At 44.8% G+C, this 13141-nt stretch overlaps 3 protein-coding genes across 6 annotated transcripts; 2 read left to right on the top strand and 1 right to left on the bottom strand.

Annotated features, from left to right (window-relative positions):
• Window positions 1-383: 383 nt before the first annotated feature.
• Window positions 384-4690, top strand: LOC101761501 (DNA damage-binding protein 2). Its single transcript, XM_004968104.2, has 11 exons — window positions 384-897; window positions 1398-1488; window positions 1973-2100; window positions 2226-2348; window positions 2493-2581; window positions 2662-2782; window positions 2980-3071; window positions 3338-3467; window positions 3541-3789; window positions 3885-4081; window positions 4171-4690. The coding sequence occupies exons 1-11, from the start codon at window positions 592-594 to the stop codon at window positions 4397-4399; spliced, it is 1755 nt and encodes a 584-aa protein (XP_004968161.1). The 5' UTR covers window positions 384-591; the 3' UTR covers window positions 4400-4690.
• A 357-nt stretch (window positions 4691-5047) lies between these two features.
• On the bottom strand, window positions 5048-11301 carry LOC101760423 (protein root UVB sensitive 5). Of its 4 annotated transcripts, XM_004968101.4 has the most exons (15): window positions 11044-11300; window positions 10901-10951; window positions 10603-10742; window positions 9810-9910; window positions 8539-8597; window positions 8208-8254; window positions 8058-8136; window positions 7809-7881; window positions 7618-7707; window positions 7258-7317; window positions 7000-7113; window positions 6764-6824; window positions 6543-6661; window positions 5729-5824; window positions 5048-5643 (listed from the first exon to the last, which is right to left on the bottom strand). In XM_004968101.4, exons 1-15 carry the CDS (start codon window positions 11232-11234, stop codon window positions 5404-5406), a joined length of 1521 nt encoding a protein of 506 aa, XP_004968158.1. In that variant the 5' UTR covers window positions 11235-11300; the 3' UTR covers window positions 5048-5403. The 4 variants fall into 4 exon arrangements, with proteins under 4 accessions (XP_004968158.1, XP_004968159.1, XP_022682699.1 ...); XM_004968102.4 differs by lacking the exon at window positions 8208-8254 and having other exon boundaries at window positions 7809-7849; window positions 8539-8607; window positions 11044-11301; XM_022826964.1 differs by lacking the exons at window positions 8208-8254; window positions 8539-8597 and having other exon boundaries at window positions 7809-7849.
• Window positions 11302-11436: 135 nt separating this feature from the next.
• LOC101760023 (protein SGT1 homolog) lies at window positions 11437-13141 on the top strand. Its single transcript, XM_004968100.2, has one exon. The coding sequence runs from the start codon at window positions 11650-11652 to the stop codon at window positions 12928-12930; it is 1281 nt and encodes a 426-aa protein (XP_004968157.2). The 5' UTR covers window positions 11437-11649; the 3' UTR covers window positions 12931-13141.

The raw sequence follows: 13141 nt of genomic DNA, 5'->3' as shown, positions 1-13141 counted from the left end.
TCAATGGTGAAGCAAGGACACGATTAGACAGGTTCGGGCTGTAGATCGCGTAATACCTACCTCCTGTGTGTGGTTTGTATTGATGTGGGGATGATGGATTGGCCCCGAGTGAGCGGCGCTGCCGTGGAGAAGCACAGGCTCGGCAGGAAGCGGGCAGGGGTGATAGGCACCAGGCCGGACGCACGGGATTGACCAGATCAGGTCGGGGGCGGCGGAATCTGATGGGGATCAGGTGGGGGTGGTGGAATCCGACGGGACGCCAAGGAGCACGGGCGTGGCGGCGGCCTATGGGACGACTCGCGATGCCACCAAACTCGATGACGGAAGGGTCTGGTGATGGGGGAACAGACGCGGGCAACAAGGGTATTGGCAAAATGGCCGGCAGTGAAGGGTCTTTCATATCATTCATTAGATTGACATCTTGTAATCCTGATTCGTAATTTACAAATTGCACATGTTGGTTGGTTTGCTCGCCAACCCATAAACCCCAAAGTCCCAAAGACCCAGACCCAACCCAACCGCCTCGTCTCCCCGTTGCTCGCCACATCTCCCCATTCCCGCCTCCCGAGGCTTCGCCTCTGTCGCCGACGCATGGGCCCCACAACCCGCACCCAGTTCGTCTACAACCGCCGCCGCCGCCGCCGCAGCGGCGGGCGGCGCGCCGTCGAGGAGGCCTCCGACGAAGAGGAGCAGCGGCAAGACACCTCCTCCTCATCCTCCGACGACGAAGGAGACGAGGAAGAAGAAGCGGAAGCGTCCGGAGAAGAAGTCGATGACGACGACGTGGAGGAGGTCGAAGAGGAGGCGGCGGCTGCCGAGCCCGCGGCTAAGGAGCGTCCCGAGAAGAGGGGCGGGAGGAAGGGCCCGATCACCATCAGCCTCAAGAAAGTGTGCAAGGTACTGGCCGGTGCAACGAATCTCAAGATTTTCTTGCTCTTTCCCCTCGTATTTTTGCTATGTCATCTCCATTTGTTTCAGAAAGAGGATCCTTGCTGATGCTTGGAGTCTAATTTGAAGTTTTGAGAGAGAGAATTCTTTCTTGTGCTCGCTGTGGCCGTCTTGTAGAGCGCAAGTTGCCTCTCATTCTCGACGCAAAATGGGATTTGGGGATTCCGCCTAATTCTTAGTTTGGAGTACGAAAATCTGCTAGTTCGTTGATAACCTGTTGGACTTGGACTACTTGGTGTCTAATAATGGAAAATGGCCGCTACATTTTGCAATCGTTTTTTTAAACTAATTTATTTATGGTTTTGGCATGTATAAAGGTGTTTTCTTTTCTGTTGAATTTCGGAAATGATTCGTGCTTCTTTGTTGGAAATATTTCCTTTTATATGGTGTCTGTGATACCCTTTTTTATTCATTTCAATTCATTTATTCTTTTTTGTGTCTGGTTGCAGGTGTGCAAAAGGACAGGGCACGAGGCAGGGTTCAAGGGGGCCGTGTACATCGACTGCCCCATGAAGCCTTGCTTCCTATGCAAAATGCCAGGTTCTCATATCTATGTGTGCTGTGATTATCTCTTTCTGCTTTTGGAGTACAAGAGTCACTAATTTTGGATGGACAAACAGTTTTTTCAGTGTGGATGGGGCTGTTCAAGGACTTGTTTATGAATTAGCATCCGTGCTACATGCTAATTATCATTGTTAAACGATTCTTGTTTAAGTAACTCGTGCTCATGTCATGAAAGTAGCGTAGGCTAACTATTTGTTTCAAAAAAATCTTAAAGAAGTTGCACTGATGAACCAGCACATAGTCCTATTTCCTTGTGTTTCTGCAGGCAGGAAATTTGAAGCTTCTTCCTTCGAATATCTCATAGAAGTTTACATGTTTTACTTATGATTCAGAAGCTTTATCAACATTACCAAATGAATCTTGGAGTATGAGTCCACAGCATTTGTTAGGGATCATGTATACTTAGATGAAAATGACATGGGTGTTGGTTTTCTATCTGTGTCACTTGCACTATGAACAGGTCATACAACTTTGACTTGCCCACATAGAGTAGCAATGGAGCATGGAGTTATCCCAGCCCCTAGAAGGAATACAAACACTTCATTAGATTATGTCTTTCAGAGCCAAGTCAAGGGCAAGATTTCCATGGTACAGAGTGAGATTTGACTAATGCCTAATCTTCTGTGTTCTTATTGTTGTCAATTGCAACATTTCATATTACTCTTTTTTGCTAGTACCGGATTTGTCAGTTTTCCCCTTTTTCGCAATGCTAGGTTAAGCCCAAGTTTCTGATACCCAATCAACTAGAGTGTGGAAACATAAAATTTCATCAGAGACGTGTGACTTGCTTGGAATTTCATCCAACTAAGAACAATGTTCTTTTATCAGGAGATAAGGTATTGTGCAGTGCGCTCCTACTGTTGAACCTCATTACCCTCTTAAATTCTTTACAAGTATCTCAGCGTTGCGAGTGTGCAAAAATTCCTATATTGCAGGAACATGTAGCCAAGTACTAATGGATCTTTGTTCTTTCCACACAGAAAGGGCTTCTGGGTATTTGGGATTATGTTAAGTTGCACGAGAAGATTACATATGATTCTGTGCACTCCTGCATTCTGAACAGTATGAAGTAAGAGTATTCCTTGATAGTTGTTATCAGTCTTTCTCTTGCAAGGGCAAAAAGTTGCAACATGATTTGTTCTTATTCAGGATTGATACCTCCAACGATGGAATACTATATACAGCTTCCTCTGATGGTACTATCAGTTGCACAGACTTGGATACTGGCATTGGCTCCTCCTTGTTAAATCTCAACCCGAATGGTTGGAATGTAAGTTTACTTTTGAGTCAAGATTTTATGGATTATACATTGTTCAAAAGAAGTTATAAAGATGTTATTTTTCAGTTTATATACTACATTTTGTACTGTAGTTACACAGTCATTAGATAGCATTTATCTGAATTAATTTGCATCCATTGTGCGCTTGTTTTTAATAAACACTGATCCTTGTTTGTTGCTCTCAACAGGGTCCAAGCTCTTGGCGCATGATATATGGGATGGACTTAAACACTGACAAAGGTCTTCTTTTGGTGGCAGATAACTTTGGTTTTCTTTACTTGTGAGTATCTCTAGGAAGTGGGTGGTACCTTTCTGAGATTTATACCTTACAGTGCAGAATATGGCTATACATGCAGCTTCCTTTAAAATAATTATTCGAGTTGTTGCTGTGATCCATTTGATGCATTTGTTTGGCAGCTCAATTCCAAAAAGTTTGTGATCAGTGATTATTTTATATTTGAATTCAGAGATATTGTTGTAAACTATCACACTTGCATGTATGAAATGTGCCTTGACATTCTGTTGTAAGCTTTTTAATCCTTGCAGCCTGGATAGACGATCAAAGACTAGAATTGGGCATCCAACTCTTATACATAAAAAGGGTAGCAAGGTAACCAGCCTTCATTGCAACCCTGCACGACCTGAAGTTCTTCTGAGCAGTGGGAATGATCACTATGTGAGTGTGTTGTATGTACATATCCCCCTTTCTTATTTCATATTTAATATTTCCACATCTATGTGATTATTAGGCCCGTATTTGGGATACAAGGAAGCTTGAAGCGAACTCGCCCCTTGCCAGCCTTGCTCATGGACGGGTGGTTAATTCAGGTTATTTTTCTCCACAAAGTGGGAATAAGATCTTGACAACATGTCAGGACAACCGTATTCGTGTATGGGACTATATTTTCGGTGATCTTCAATCCCCAAGTAGAGAAATTGTGCACAGTCATGATTTCAATCGTCACCTGACACCCTTCAAAGCTGAGTGGGATCCAAAGGTTTCAGCTATAACTAAACTTCCTTATATTTTGAAATTTATTATTATCTCGCAAGAGCTGTGCACAATTTTGAATGGAATGGTAATGCTCTGCAGGATTACACAGAAACAGTTGCAGTCATTGGCCGTTACATAAGTGAGAACTACAACGGTGTTGCTCTGCATCCCATCGATTTCATAGATACCAGTTCTGGGAAGCTTCTGGCTGAGGTGATGGACCCTGACATAACAACAATCAGCCCAGTGAACAAGCTACACCCGCAAGATGACATCCTGGCAACAGGAAGCTCAAGGTAGGCCTATCGATGTATTAGTGCCCAATATCACTATCCAGTGCTAGATCATTTTTTCCCTCCCACAATTCACAAGATGGTCCTTGCAGGTCCATTTTCATTTGGAAACCAAAGATTGAAGATGAATTTACAGAAGAAAGGACCAAACAGAAGGCCAAGGAATATGTATATGGATCAGGTTCCCGGAAGAAATCAAATGGCAAGCCTGACAATAGTAGTGATGACGACTCAGATGGCGATTCTGGCAGAAAGAACAAGAAAGCAAAGAAGACTCGTTTCACTCACACCGCAAAAGGAAAAGGCAAATCCAAAGTCTGATACTTGGTGTACTTCATGCTTCAGTAATTTTGACAAGAAATCGGCCACTTACCAGCCGTTGCTGAACCTTCGTTTCATCTTTTGTACCATCTTGGCCCCTAGCTAAGATGCTGAAGACCCATAGTTATCTACTGCATGCACCCAAGGAGTTTTTGATAAGGAGCCCCCAAGGAGTTAGCTCTATAAGTAGGTTTCTGTTGCTTTTGGATTCTGACATGCTTATGGTCACTGGTCAATGTTGGCTTTTAACGGTTCATCCAATATATAAATGCTCCTGTCCAGTTGGCTGAATGCAGTTTATGTTCATAAAATACTTATCGGTGCACTATTTTTTTTAAAAAAAATGTCTGTCCACTAATCATCCATGCTGACGAGCGAAGAACTTACTTTTTTTCTTGAGTGCCTATTTTACCCATGTGCGCGCAGAGAAACTATAGAGTACATAAATAGAATTTTAAGCAAAGTGATAGGTGCAAAGTGATAGGTAACAACACTTTCATTGCTTCTCTAAAAGACGGAACTTATAGGATCATGTCGTGTATGACAGGATAACCGATGCATCAGATCGAATAGTCATGGGGATAGGCGATGTGGAAGAGCCTTTGCATAACATGGCACAATTGACCGGAGCTGCTAGCTCCTAGGGAATAACAAAAGCAGCTGATGCATTTGTGATGGTATTTCCAATTTTGACAGTGTGAAGTGTAAACATCTGGTCATGTGCCAGACATAGTTTTTTACAATATGAATTGCTAGATCACTAAGCATCAGCCGCATGAGAATCTCGGCCAATATTCAGTTGCAATTGATTCAGCAGGTCAAGATCATGCTTTGGAAAGGAAACTTCAATATCGTCCCTAGATTAGCACGGGCTGAACCCTAAAACCACTAAAAGGAACAAACTGTCGACTAAGAACTGAACAACTACTGGAGTGGATGGTTAGCAATCATTGGGGCCATCTGAAGTGTATGTCAGTGAGGAATTGCTAGGCCACAGTAGCATCTTAAACCTCTTGGTCCAGGTGTTGCAATACCAAGACAGGTTCTTTTGGCACTTTCAGAATGATTTGGTTCTGATCCCAGCCAGCTCTTTCCATTTGCTCGAGGAAGTCAGTAAATCCATGCTCCAATGCTAGAATGCTATCCTCTAGCCAAGAGAAAATCTCATCCTGGTTTTTCCAATTTTTTTGAAGCCAATGTGCCTGCCAGAGGCTTCTCAGGACAGACATGCTGTTTGCCGCCTCCTGAAAATAAGTGAAGCAGATACATGATATGCATTTGTTGATCTGATGGACAACTATTTATATGGCATTTTCAGCAGTAAATCACCTTGAATGCAACAAGAAATGTTGGCTCTCTTGATCCAAACTGCTCAACAAAGAGAACATACTTCTCATTCTTGTACAACTTCAATAGTCTATTCACCTGTCCATGAGTTCAAAAGATTTGTACCGAATAATTTAAATAACATGGTGAACACATCATTGCAGATTCAAGAGTGTGCAGGTTTGAAAAATGCATGAGCAAGTGATACCAAAAATCCATTAGTTGGATTATGAAACAGGTTGTAGCTATAAATTTCTGGATAGCTTATGGCTTACCAGTTACAACTACTGATTTCAACTAAGTTACAGACAAGTTACTGGTTCTTGTTGGTACTCACCACCAGTAAAATTATTCTTTCACAGAAACAGATTACTTCAGTGGATTACAAGGCATGATCCAATGACGAAAGGTCACTAACTGAACAAACCACACATTTTCATCAAAAGGTGGTGATGTTCTGACCAATTTCTAGTTGATTCAAGGTTAGATCAATGAAATCTGCAATGCACGGAAAGCAAAAAAGTAATATAAACCATCTGGAAAATAATGTCAATCAGGACGAGGCTGGGGGTGGAAAACACCTATTCTTTAAATAAGAAAAGAAACGAGGATACCATGCATTGGCCGATTGCAAACTGAGCTCTAAAGTGAGTCCTAAAACATTAGCTACGACTGAACACACATTCAATCAGACATAATTTCTTGTCATCCTCATTAATTAACTCCTTCCCAAGGAAGCCCAACTATGGATTGTAAAGCCAAGGCTGGAAAAAGTGAATCTACAAAATTAACAGAACCAATTATTATTTATCCATACCTTGTCACTGGATCCCTTGCCACCAAGCATTCTTTCCATGGGCACACCAAAAAAAATTTGTGGATGCAAGAATCTCTCCCATGTTAAAATGTTTTCTTCCTCATTGCAAACAACATAACCTAAGACAGCAAGACAAAATACATCAAGTATTAATAAGTTACTAGAACTGCTTAAAAAATGATCAAGAAAATGTCATAATAATCAAGAGAAGAAAATATCACCAGGAACTGTATGTTGTGCAACATGTGATCTCACAAGAATCCGACCACGTTTTAGGTTTATCTACCAATATTACCATGAAGAGGAAGAAAGGTGATCAATAAAATACTCACAGGTGCTACCGTCTCTATAATGCATTAATGTATATGGAAAATGCAGTAAAACATGAAAATCTTCAACAGCTATCTAAATTATTTCATTTCATCAAGAAAAATACAATTTGGGTCAAGCACCTTACTGTGCGGAACTTGAGAACTGATAGGGACTGATAGCGCAGCCAAAGATGTAGAAGACGAATAATCAGCCATGTTGAAGTAAGAGTTAAGTATGATGACTTTACACCTGCTGTATCCTGGCATAAAACAGCAACTGTAAATGGATAAAAAGAATAATGGCAAATGTCTCCTTTGGTGCAATAACAGAACTGATGATAAGGTTGGCATACTGAAAGGTATTTCAGTATAAATAACAAATATAACTTAAATGAACTATATACCATAATAAGTACACCGATCGAAAGGCCTAACAGCTGAGCTCCTACTTCCCATACTTCCTCCTGAAAGTACAACATCGTTTCTTAAAAAGAAATTTCGCATAAATATTTGCAAGATCTCTTATACAGATATCCTGAACAGGAAAAGATGTACATAACAAAAAAGAGTTTTAAGGCATCTTTATCATCAGGTCTAAAGGAACTTTTTAGTGATTCTATTATTCTTTCTGTTTTCAATAGAGAAAGTAACATTATACAAAATTGATTAAATCAGATGAAAAGGTGTGACAGCATCAATGCTGCATTTCAGAAGATATTAGGACACAGCTAACTATCAGAAAAGTATTGTAATGCAGCAGGTACCTTTGCAGCAACCTCTCCTAAATTTCCAGATTGTGCAAAGTGATTTTGGATCACACGAAAGGAAGGATCTTTAAATCCTCTTGCTACGGCCTGCTTAAAAATCTGGGGTCAATGATCTTATAGGCCAATAGGATCACTAAATGTCTGCTACTGCCCAACTAAATCAAGAGAGTAATGTATTTTCAGACTACCTTCGCAAGATTCCCCAATGATGCAAGTGGGAGGAAGTAACCTGGATAGAGCGGAGTCATGAGCTCAAAGATGCTGCAAAATGTTACAGATAATATTATTTTTTTCTTGAACACGCAGGAGAGCTGCGCATCAATATATTAAGAAGAAAATTACAGATAATATTATGAGTGAATTTCATTTCTTTATTAGACTATTTGAACACAGTTTTGAAGATCTGCTTTTATTATTTTAAGCAACATAGTGGCAACCTTCCAGCACTTCCAATGAAATCGGCATACATCCGCCACTTCTTTGGGTCATCATCAAAAAGTGTTCCAAAGCGTCCACCTAAATATTGTCATCCATAAGTCTTCCAGGACAGTACATTCTGAAATGATGGTACAGCGTAATAACAGTACCAATGAGAAGACGCCCAAAGGCTCCTATGCCATCCTTTGATACCCATCTAAGGTTTGAATCAACAGGACTAAAGTTAGTTATTCTCATAAGATGAAATGATCTACTTGCATTTGCTCACATGTTTTCATGTGCTTATATGCCTATCATATGTGGTCATACGCAGATAAACTCATTCTGCTGGTCTATAGGAGTATAATTAACATAACCAAACAAGAATAGAACAAAATGCAGCTAAAGACAATAAAGTTTTTTTTCTCCAAACAAATGGCTCCAACGTTTCTACTTTTGAATAACACACATAACTATATAAGTAGCAAATAGGATTATGACCTGATAGCAGCAGCAGATGCAGCTGCTGAAGTTCCTGTAAAGGACCCCACACCTACAGCCTGTACCAATCTACAATTAGCTAATCAGTGATGGTGACATAAGGCTATGATTGAAGAGTATACTTCAAAAACTAGATAAGTAAGATATTGGTCGAAACACGAGTTGAAAAACAAGTGTGACGCTATAATTAGGGCCCGTTTGGCAGGGCTACAGCTGTGGTTGAAACGGCTGCGGCTGTGACTTCTTTGGTGAAGCAGCTGTTTTTGGCTCGGCTTGTCTGGATGGAAAAACTTTTGGCAAAACGGCTTCTCCTAGCTGTGTAACATGGATAAAAACAATGAAATGTCTACAGTGCTCTCTTATCCTTTTTATTTTTATTTTTCGTTTTTCTCTTTTCTTCCCTTATTTTTTCTCCTCTCTCCGCCGCCTCTTGCCCTCCTTTTCCCCGTTGCTCGGCTCTCGCTTGATCCCCCACCTCGCCGTCGCCCTCTGCTCAATCCCCCGCCTCGCCTCCTTCCCCTGCGCCGCCGGCACCTTCCGGCTGCACCTCCTCCCCTGCACCGCTTCCACCTCGCTCCCAGCGCTGGCCGCCTCCACCTCGCGTCGCAGCGCCGGCCGCCTCCACCCCATGCCGCAGCGCCCATCGCCGACCGCCCATGTTGCGGCAAGCACGCGGGACCTCTTGCAGCGGCGAGGTTGGGCGGGGCCACACTGATGGCTGCGGCGTCCAACCGTCCAGGTGAGGCAGTGGCAATTTCCCTGTACTTGCGTCCAACTTCAGGGGTATTTTGGTCTGTTGGGGATGTGGGTTGGGGCGGGAGCTGCGGGGAGCTAGTTTTTTCAGCTCCCCCTCCCTCAAATGGCTCCAGAGAGCGGATTTCGGGAGGCTTCTTCCCTGAAGCCACTTTGCAGATGGCCCTTTGGCAGAGCTTCGGCTTCTGCTGGTGGAGAAGCCGCAGCTGAAGCCCTGCCAAAGGGGGCCTTAAAAGCTAAATGGGAAGTAAGGCCATTTTGAAACTGGAGTACAGCCCCCCTTGGTCAGGACTCAGGAGCATATGCTTAACCCTAACTATCTAACAATGAAATCTTTTTTTAGCAAAAACTGTAGGGGCAAGGGACAGTGTTATTTACACTAATAATGAAATCTGATTGTCACATGTGAAAAAGATACCTGTAGTAAGTTAAATTTTCTCCATTCTTTGATAACACGCTTCAGTGAAAAAAATATTATTCACATAATTGGACTATTTGGCTAACAAATTAAAGAGTACCTTCAGAAGACTTGATGTAACCAGTACATTACAGATCCATCCTGTCACATTTGTTGGGAACTGCAATAGCATGTACTCCAGGTAGTCCACCGTAACAGACCCTAAAATAAAGAAACAAAAAACCAAAAGGTGTCAATTTACCAGCTGGTATATAATTTCATATCTGTCGGTGTCAGACATAGTTTATGTATGGGCCAGGAGCAGCAGGCACATAACATTGGCTCATTAGGGTTGGCAGGCTGCTGTTGCCACCCCAAACCCTAGCATGCAGGCGCCATCATGCTTGCATGGTCGCCTTGAATTCAAGTCAAGTTACCTTTTAGATTAGGAAGTATACATTTTATTAAAGCAGCTGTCTCTTGTAAGTTAGGAAGGATAGGAATATAGGATCACATTTATAGTTCACTAAATTATCAAGTTGTCCTCTCTATAAATAGACAATCTGTTTACCCGTTTATGATTAAAGGATTAAGGGGTCAAAAGTCAGCGCCACCCCCCTCCCCCTCCCTCCTTCCTCCTCTCTGATGTACCACAGTACCAAAATACCAGCGTTTGCTATTATGCTTCTTACTTGGACTACAATGGTGATGTATCATACTCTCATAATGCACTGAATTGACAAAACTGATATCCAAACCTCTCAACCAAAACGGTATACAAAACTGACAGATTCACTCCATTGGCTAGTTCCTCTAGCTTTTAAAGCTGAATTTTTCACAATGAAACAATTGGCTAGAGTAACTGTCAAGTATATGGATGAGAATACAGAGCACATAGAGATGTCAAGGATCACCTGGAAACCCCGCTGGAAGTACAAAGTCCCTAATAACCTGGGGGATCAAAGAATCTGCATTCTCATCTTCCACTGCATTCACCGGAGATTCATGCTTCTCCGAACGAATTTGTAGCTTAGAATTGCCATCCGACATATACCTACCCACCACATCGATCAAAACATGAGAAATTTGGCTTAATTGATCAACTCATTGTCTCCAAAAAACAAAATGCACTTGACAATGTATTTGCGAGTTCGGGTGTACAATAGGGAAATCAGATGGCATTCTCAAAATCTAGAATTCAGAAGTGAAAACCTCTTGGTGACGCCGTCCCGGTACCTCTCCACAAGCAAAAGTCTCTCCTTTCTGCAGTAGAACACACATTTCCTTCACTAAAAGGAATAAAAAAATAGCCGTAAAAAGATTCAGGATAAGAGCGGCGAAATTCAGAAACATACTCAGGCTCGCCGCCGCTGGAGGCCGGCGGCGACGCCAGGCTGGAACGCGGACGGAGCCTCCTGGTGAGAGCTCCTCCGCGGAAGGGCCCACCGGCGGCGGGTGCGGAGAGCATGCTCCGGCGTACGGGCGCCACGAGAGGGCCTGTACTGAGGTCTGAGGGTGGATGGGACGGATACCTGGATAGGCTCATCTCACAGTCCGGTGGTGCAAAGGTTGGCAACCACCAGAGAGCCGGAACGGTCTACCAGGCGCCAAGCATCTGTCCACCCTAGGCTGGCCGGTGCCATCAGAAGCTCAAGGAACGGTCTAGTCTGATAGTGAGCTTCGACTTTGCCTAATCGTTTGTTAATCATTTATGTAATAGCTAACGAACTATTAATCGTGTGCGTGCGTGCGAAAGACCCGCGTTGTACTAAGTTTTATTCCCCACTTTTTTTAATAAAAAATACGCAGCTCTCCTACGTATTCAAAAAAAAAAACATCCACCGGAGAGCTGGATTTTTTTTCTCGTTATAATCTTTTTTCCGTAAATCAAAATCTTTCACTTTTCTTAGTTACTGTTTTACAAATTAAATTTGCAGGGAAAAGAAGGAAAGAAATTTGCGATGAATAAGCTGAAGTTGGCAAGACTTCAAGTCGAATATACCCGGACTCGTGTTCCTATCGTGCACGAACCAAACCGTGGGCGCCTGCAGGCTACAAGTAAGCGACGTCGTGGTCACGAACCCACCACAGCGACCAACAATATCTCGGCAAACACGCGATCCATCGAATCCTACCTCGATCAAGCCTCGCCGACTTCGCCGCCGCACCCCGCACCCATGGCGGCGACGACACCCTCCGAGCTGGAGCACAAGGCGAAGGAGGCCTTCTTCGACGACGACTTCGCCCTCGCCGCCGCGCTCTACACGCAGGCCATCGCTGCGGGGGCCCCCGCCGCCGCGCTCTACGCCGATCGCGCCCAGGCCTACATCAAGATGGGAGATTTCGCCGCGGCCGCCGCGGACGCCGCCCGCGCCGCCGAGCTCGACCCCGCCATGCCCCGGGCGCACCTCCGCAGGGCCCACGCCTGCGTCAAGCTGGAGCAGTACGACGCCGCCCGGGCCGCCGTCGAGGCCGGCGCCGCCCTGGCCCCCAACGACGCGCGGTTCGCCCAGCTGATGAAGGAGATCGACTCCAAGGCGCCGAAGCCGATGGAGACCGATGCGAGCCCCGCTGCCGCCGCCACGCCCGTGCCCGCCACCGCTCCTGCTGAAAAGCCCAAGTACAGGCACGACTACTACAACAGCGCGGCGGAGGTTGTGGTGACCGTTTTCGCCAAGGGCGTGGCCCCCGAGCACGTCGCGGTGGAGTTCGGCGAGCAGCTGCTGAGCGTCTCCGTCGAGGTCCCCGGCGAGGTGCCGTACCACCTGCAGCCCCGCCTGTTCGGCAAGATCATCCCCGACAAGTGCCGGTTCACCGTCCTCTCCACCAAGATCGAGGTCCGGCTCGCTAAGGCGGAGCCGGGGACGACGTGGACGTCGCTGGAGTTCACCGACAAGCCCAGGTTCATCGCCGCGGCGCCGCCGAGCGGGAGCAGCCCCGCCGCCGCCGGCGGCGCCCGGAGGCCGTCGTACCCGTCGTCCAAGGGCAGGAAGGACTGGGACAAGATCGAGGCCGAGGTAAAGAAGGCGGAGAAGGACGAGAAGCTGGACGGCGACGCGGCGGCCAACAGGTTCTTCCAGGACATCTTCAGCAACGCGGACGAGGACATGCGGCGGGCCATGACCAAGTCGTTCCAAGAGTCCAATGGCACGGTGCTGTCCACCAACTGGAAGGACGTCGGCTCCAAGAAGATCGAGCCCAGCCCGCCGGAAGGCATGGATCTGCGCAAGTGGGAGTACTGAGAAGATGATTGACCATGCAAGCATTCGAATTACTCTAGCACATATATCGTATCATTTGTTAGGATTCGCGTCGTGGAACTCTAATTCCTCCCTTCGTACTACATACCAGTAGCAGCTCCATTTATCGGGAGGAGCATTGCATGGTAGTTAGACTCTCAGTTCTATGTTATGATTTTGAACTCTATGATGCAAATCGATCGTACTAATTCCA

This window comes from Setaria italica, chromosome V (assembly GCF_000263155.2).
Source record: "Setaria italica strain Yugu1 chromosome V, Setaria_italica_v2.0, whole genome shotgun sequence".
Taxonomy (NCBI): domain Eukaryota; kingdom Viridiplantae; phylum Streptophyta; class Magnoliopsida; order Poales; family Poaceae; genus Setaria; species Setaria italica.
This window is presented reverse-complemented; position numbering and strand designations above follow the sequence as displayed.

What these genes read in the sequence shown, in the direction of transcription:
- LOC101760023 (XM_004968100.2), top strand. Translation starts at nt 11,650, where the DNA reads ATGAATAAGCTGAAGTTGGCAAGACTTCAAGTCGAATATACCCGGACT.
- LOC101760423 (XM_004968101.4), bottom strand. Translation starts at nt 11,234, where the DNA reads ATGAGCCTATCCAGGTATCCGTCCCATCCACCCTCAGACCTCAGTACA. An exon ending in GCAAGGGATCCAGTGACAAG is followed by an intron (nt 5,825 to 6,542) that starts GTATGGATAAAT and finishes ACTCATGGACAG; the next exon opens with GTGAATAGACTATTGAAGTT. An exon ending in CATTTCTTGTTGCATTCAAG is followed by an intron (nt 5,644 to 5,728) that starts GTGATTTACTGC and finishes ACTTATTTTCAG; the next exon opens with GAGGCGGCAAACAGCATGTC.
- LOC101761501 (XM_004968104.2), top strand. Translation starts at nt 592, where the DNA reads ATGGGCCCCACAACCCGCACCCAGTTCGTCTACAACCGCCGCCGCCGC. An exon ending in CTTCCTATGCAAAATGCCAG is followed by an intron (nt 1,489 to 1,972) that starts GTTCTCATATCT and finishes CACTATGAACAG; the next exon opens with GTCATACAACTTTGACTTGC. An exon ending in AAGCTGAGTGGGATCCAAAG is followed by an intron (nt 3,790 to 3,884) that starts GTTTCAGCTATA and finishes AATGCTCTGCAG; the next exon opens with GATTACACAGAAACAGTTGC.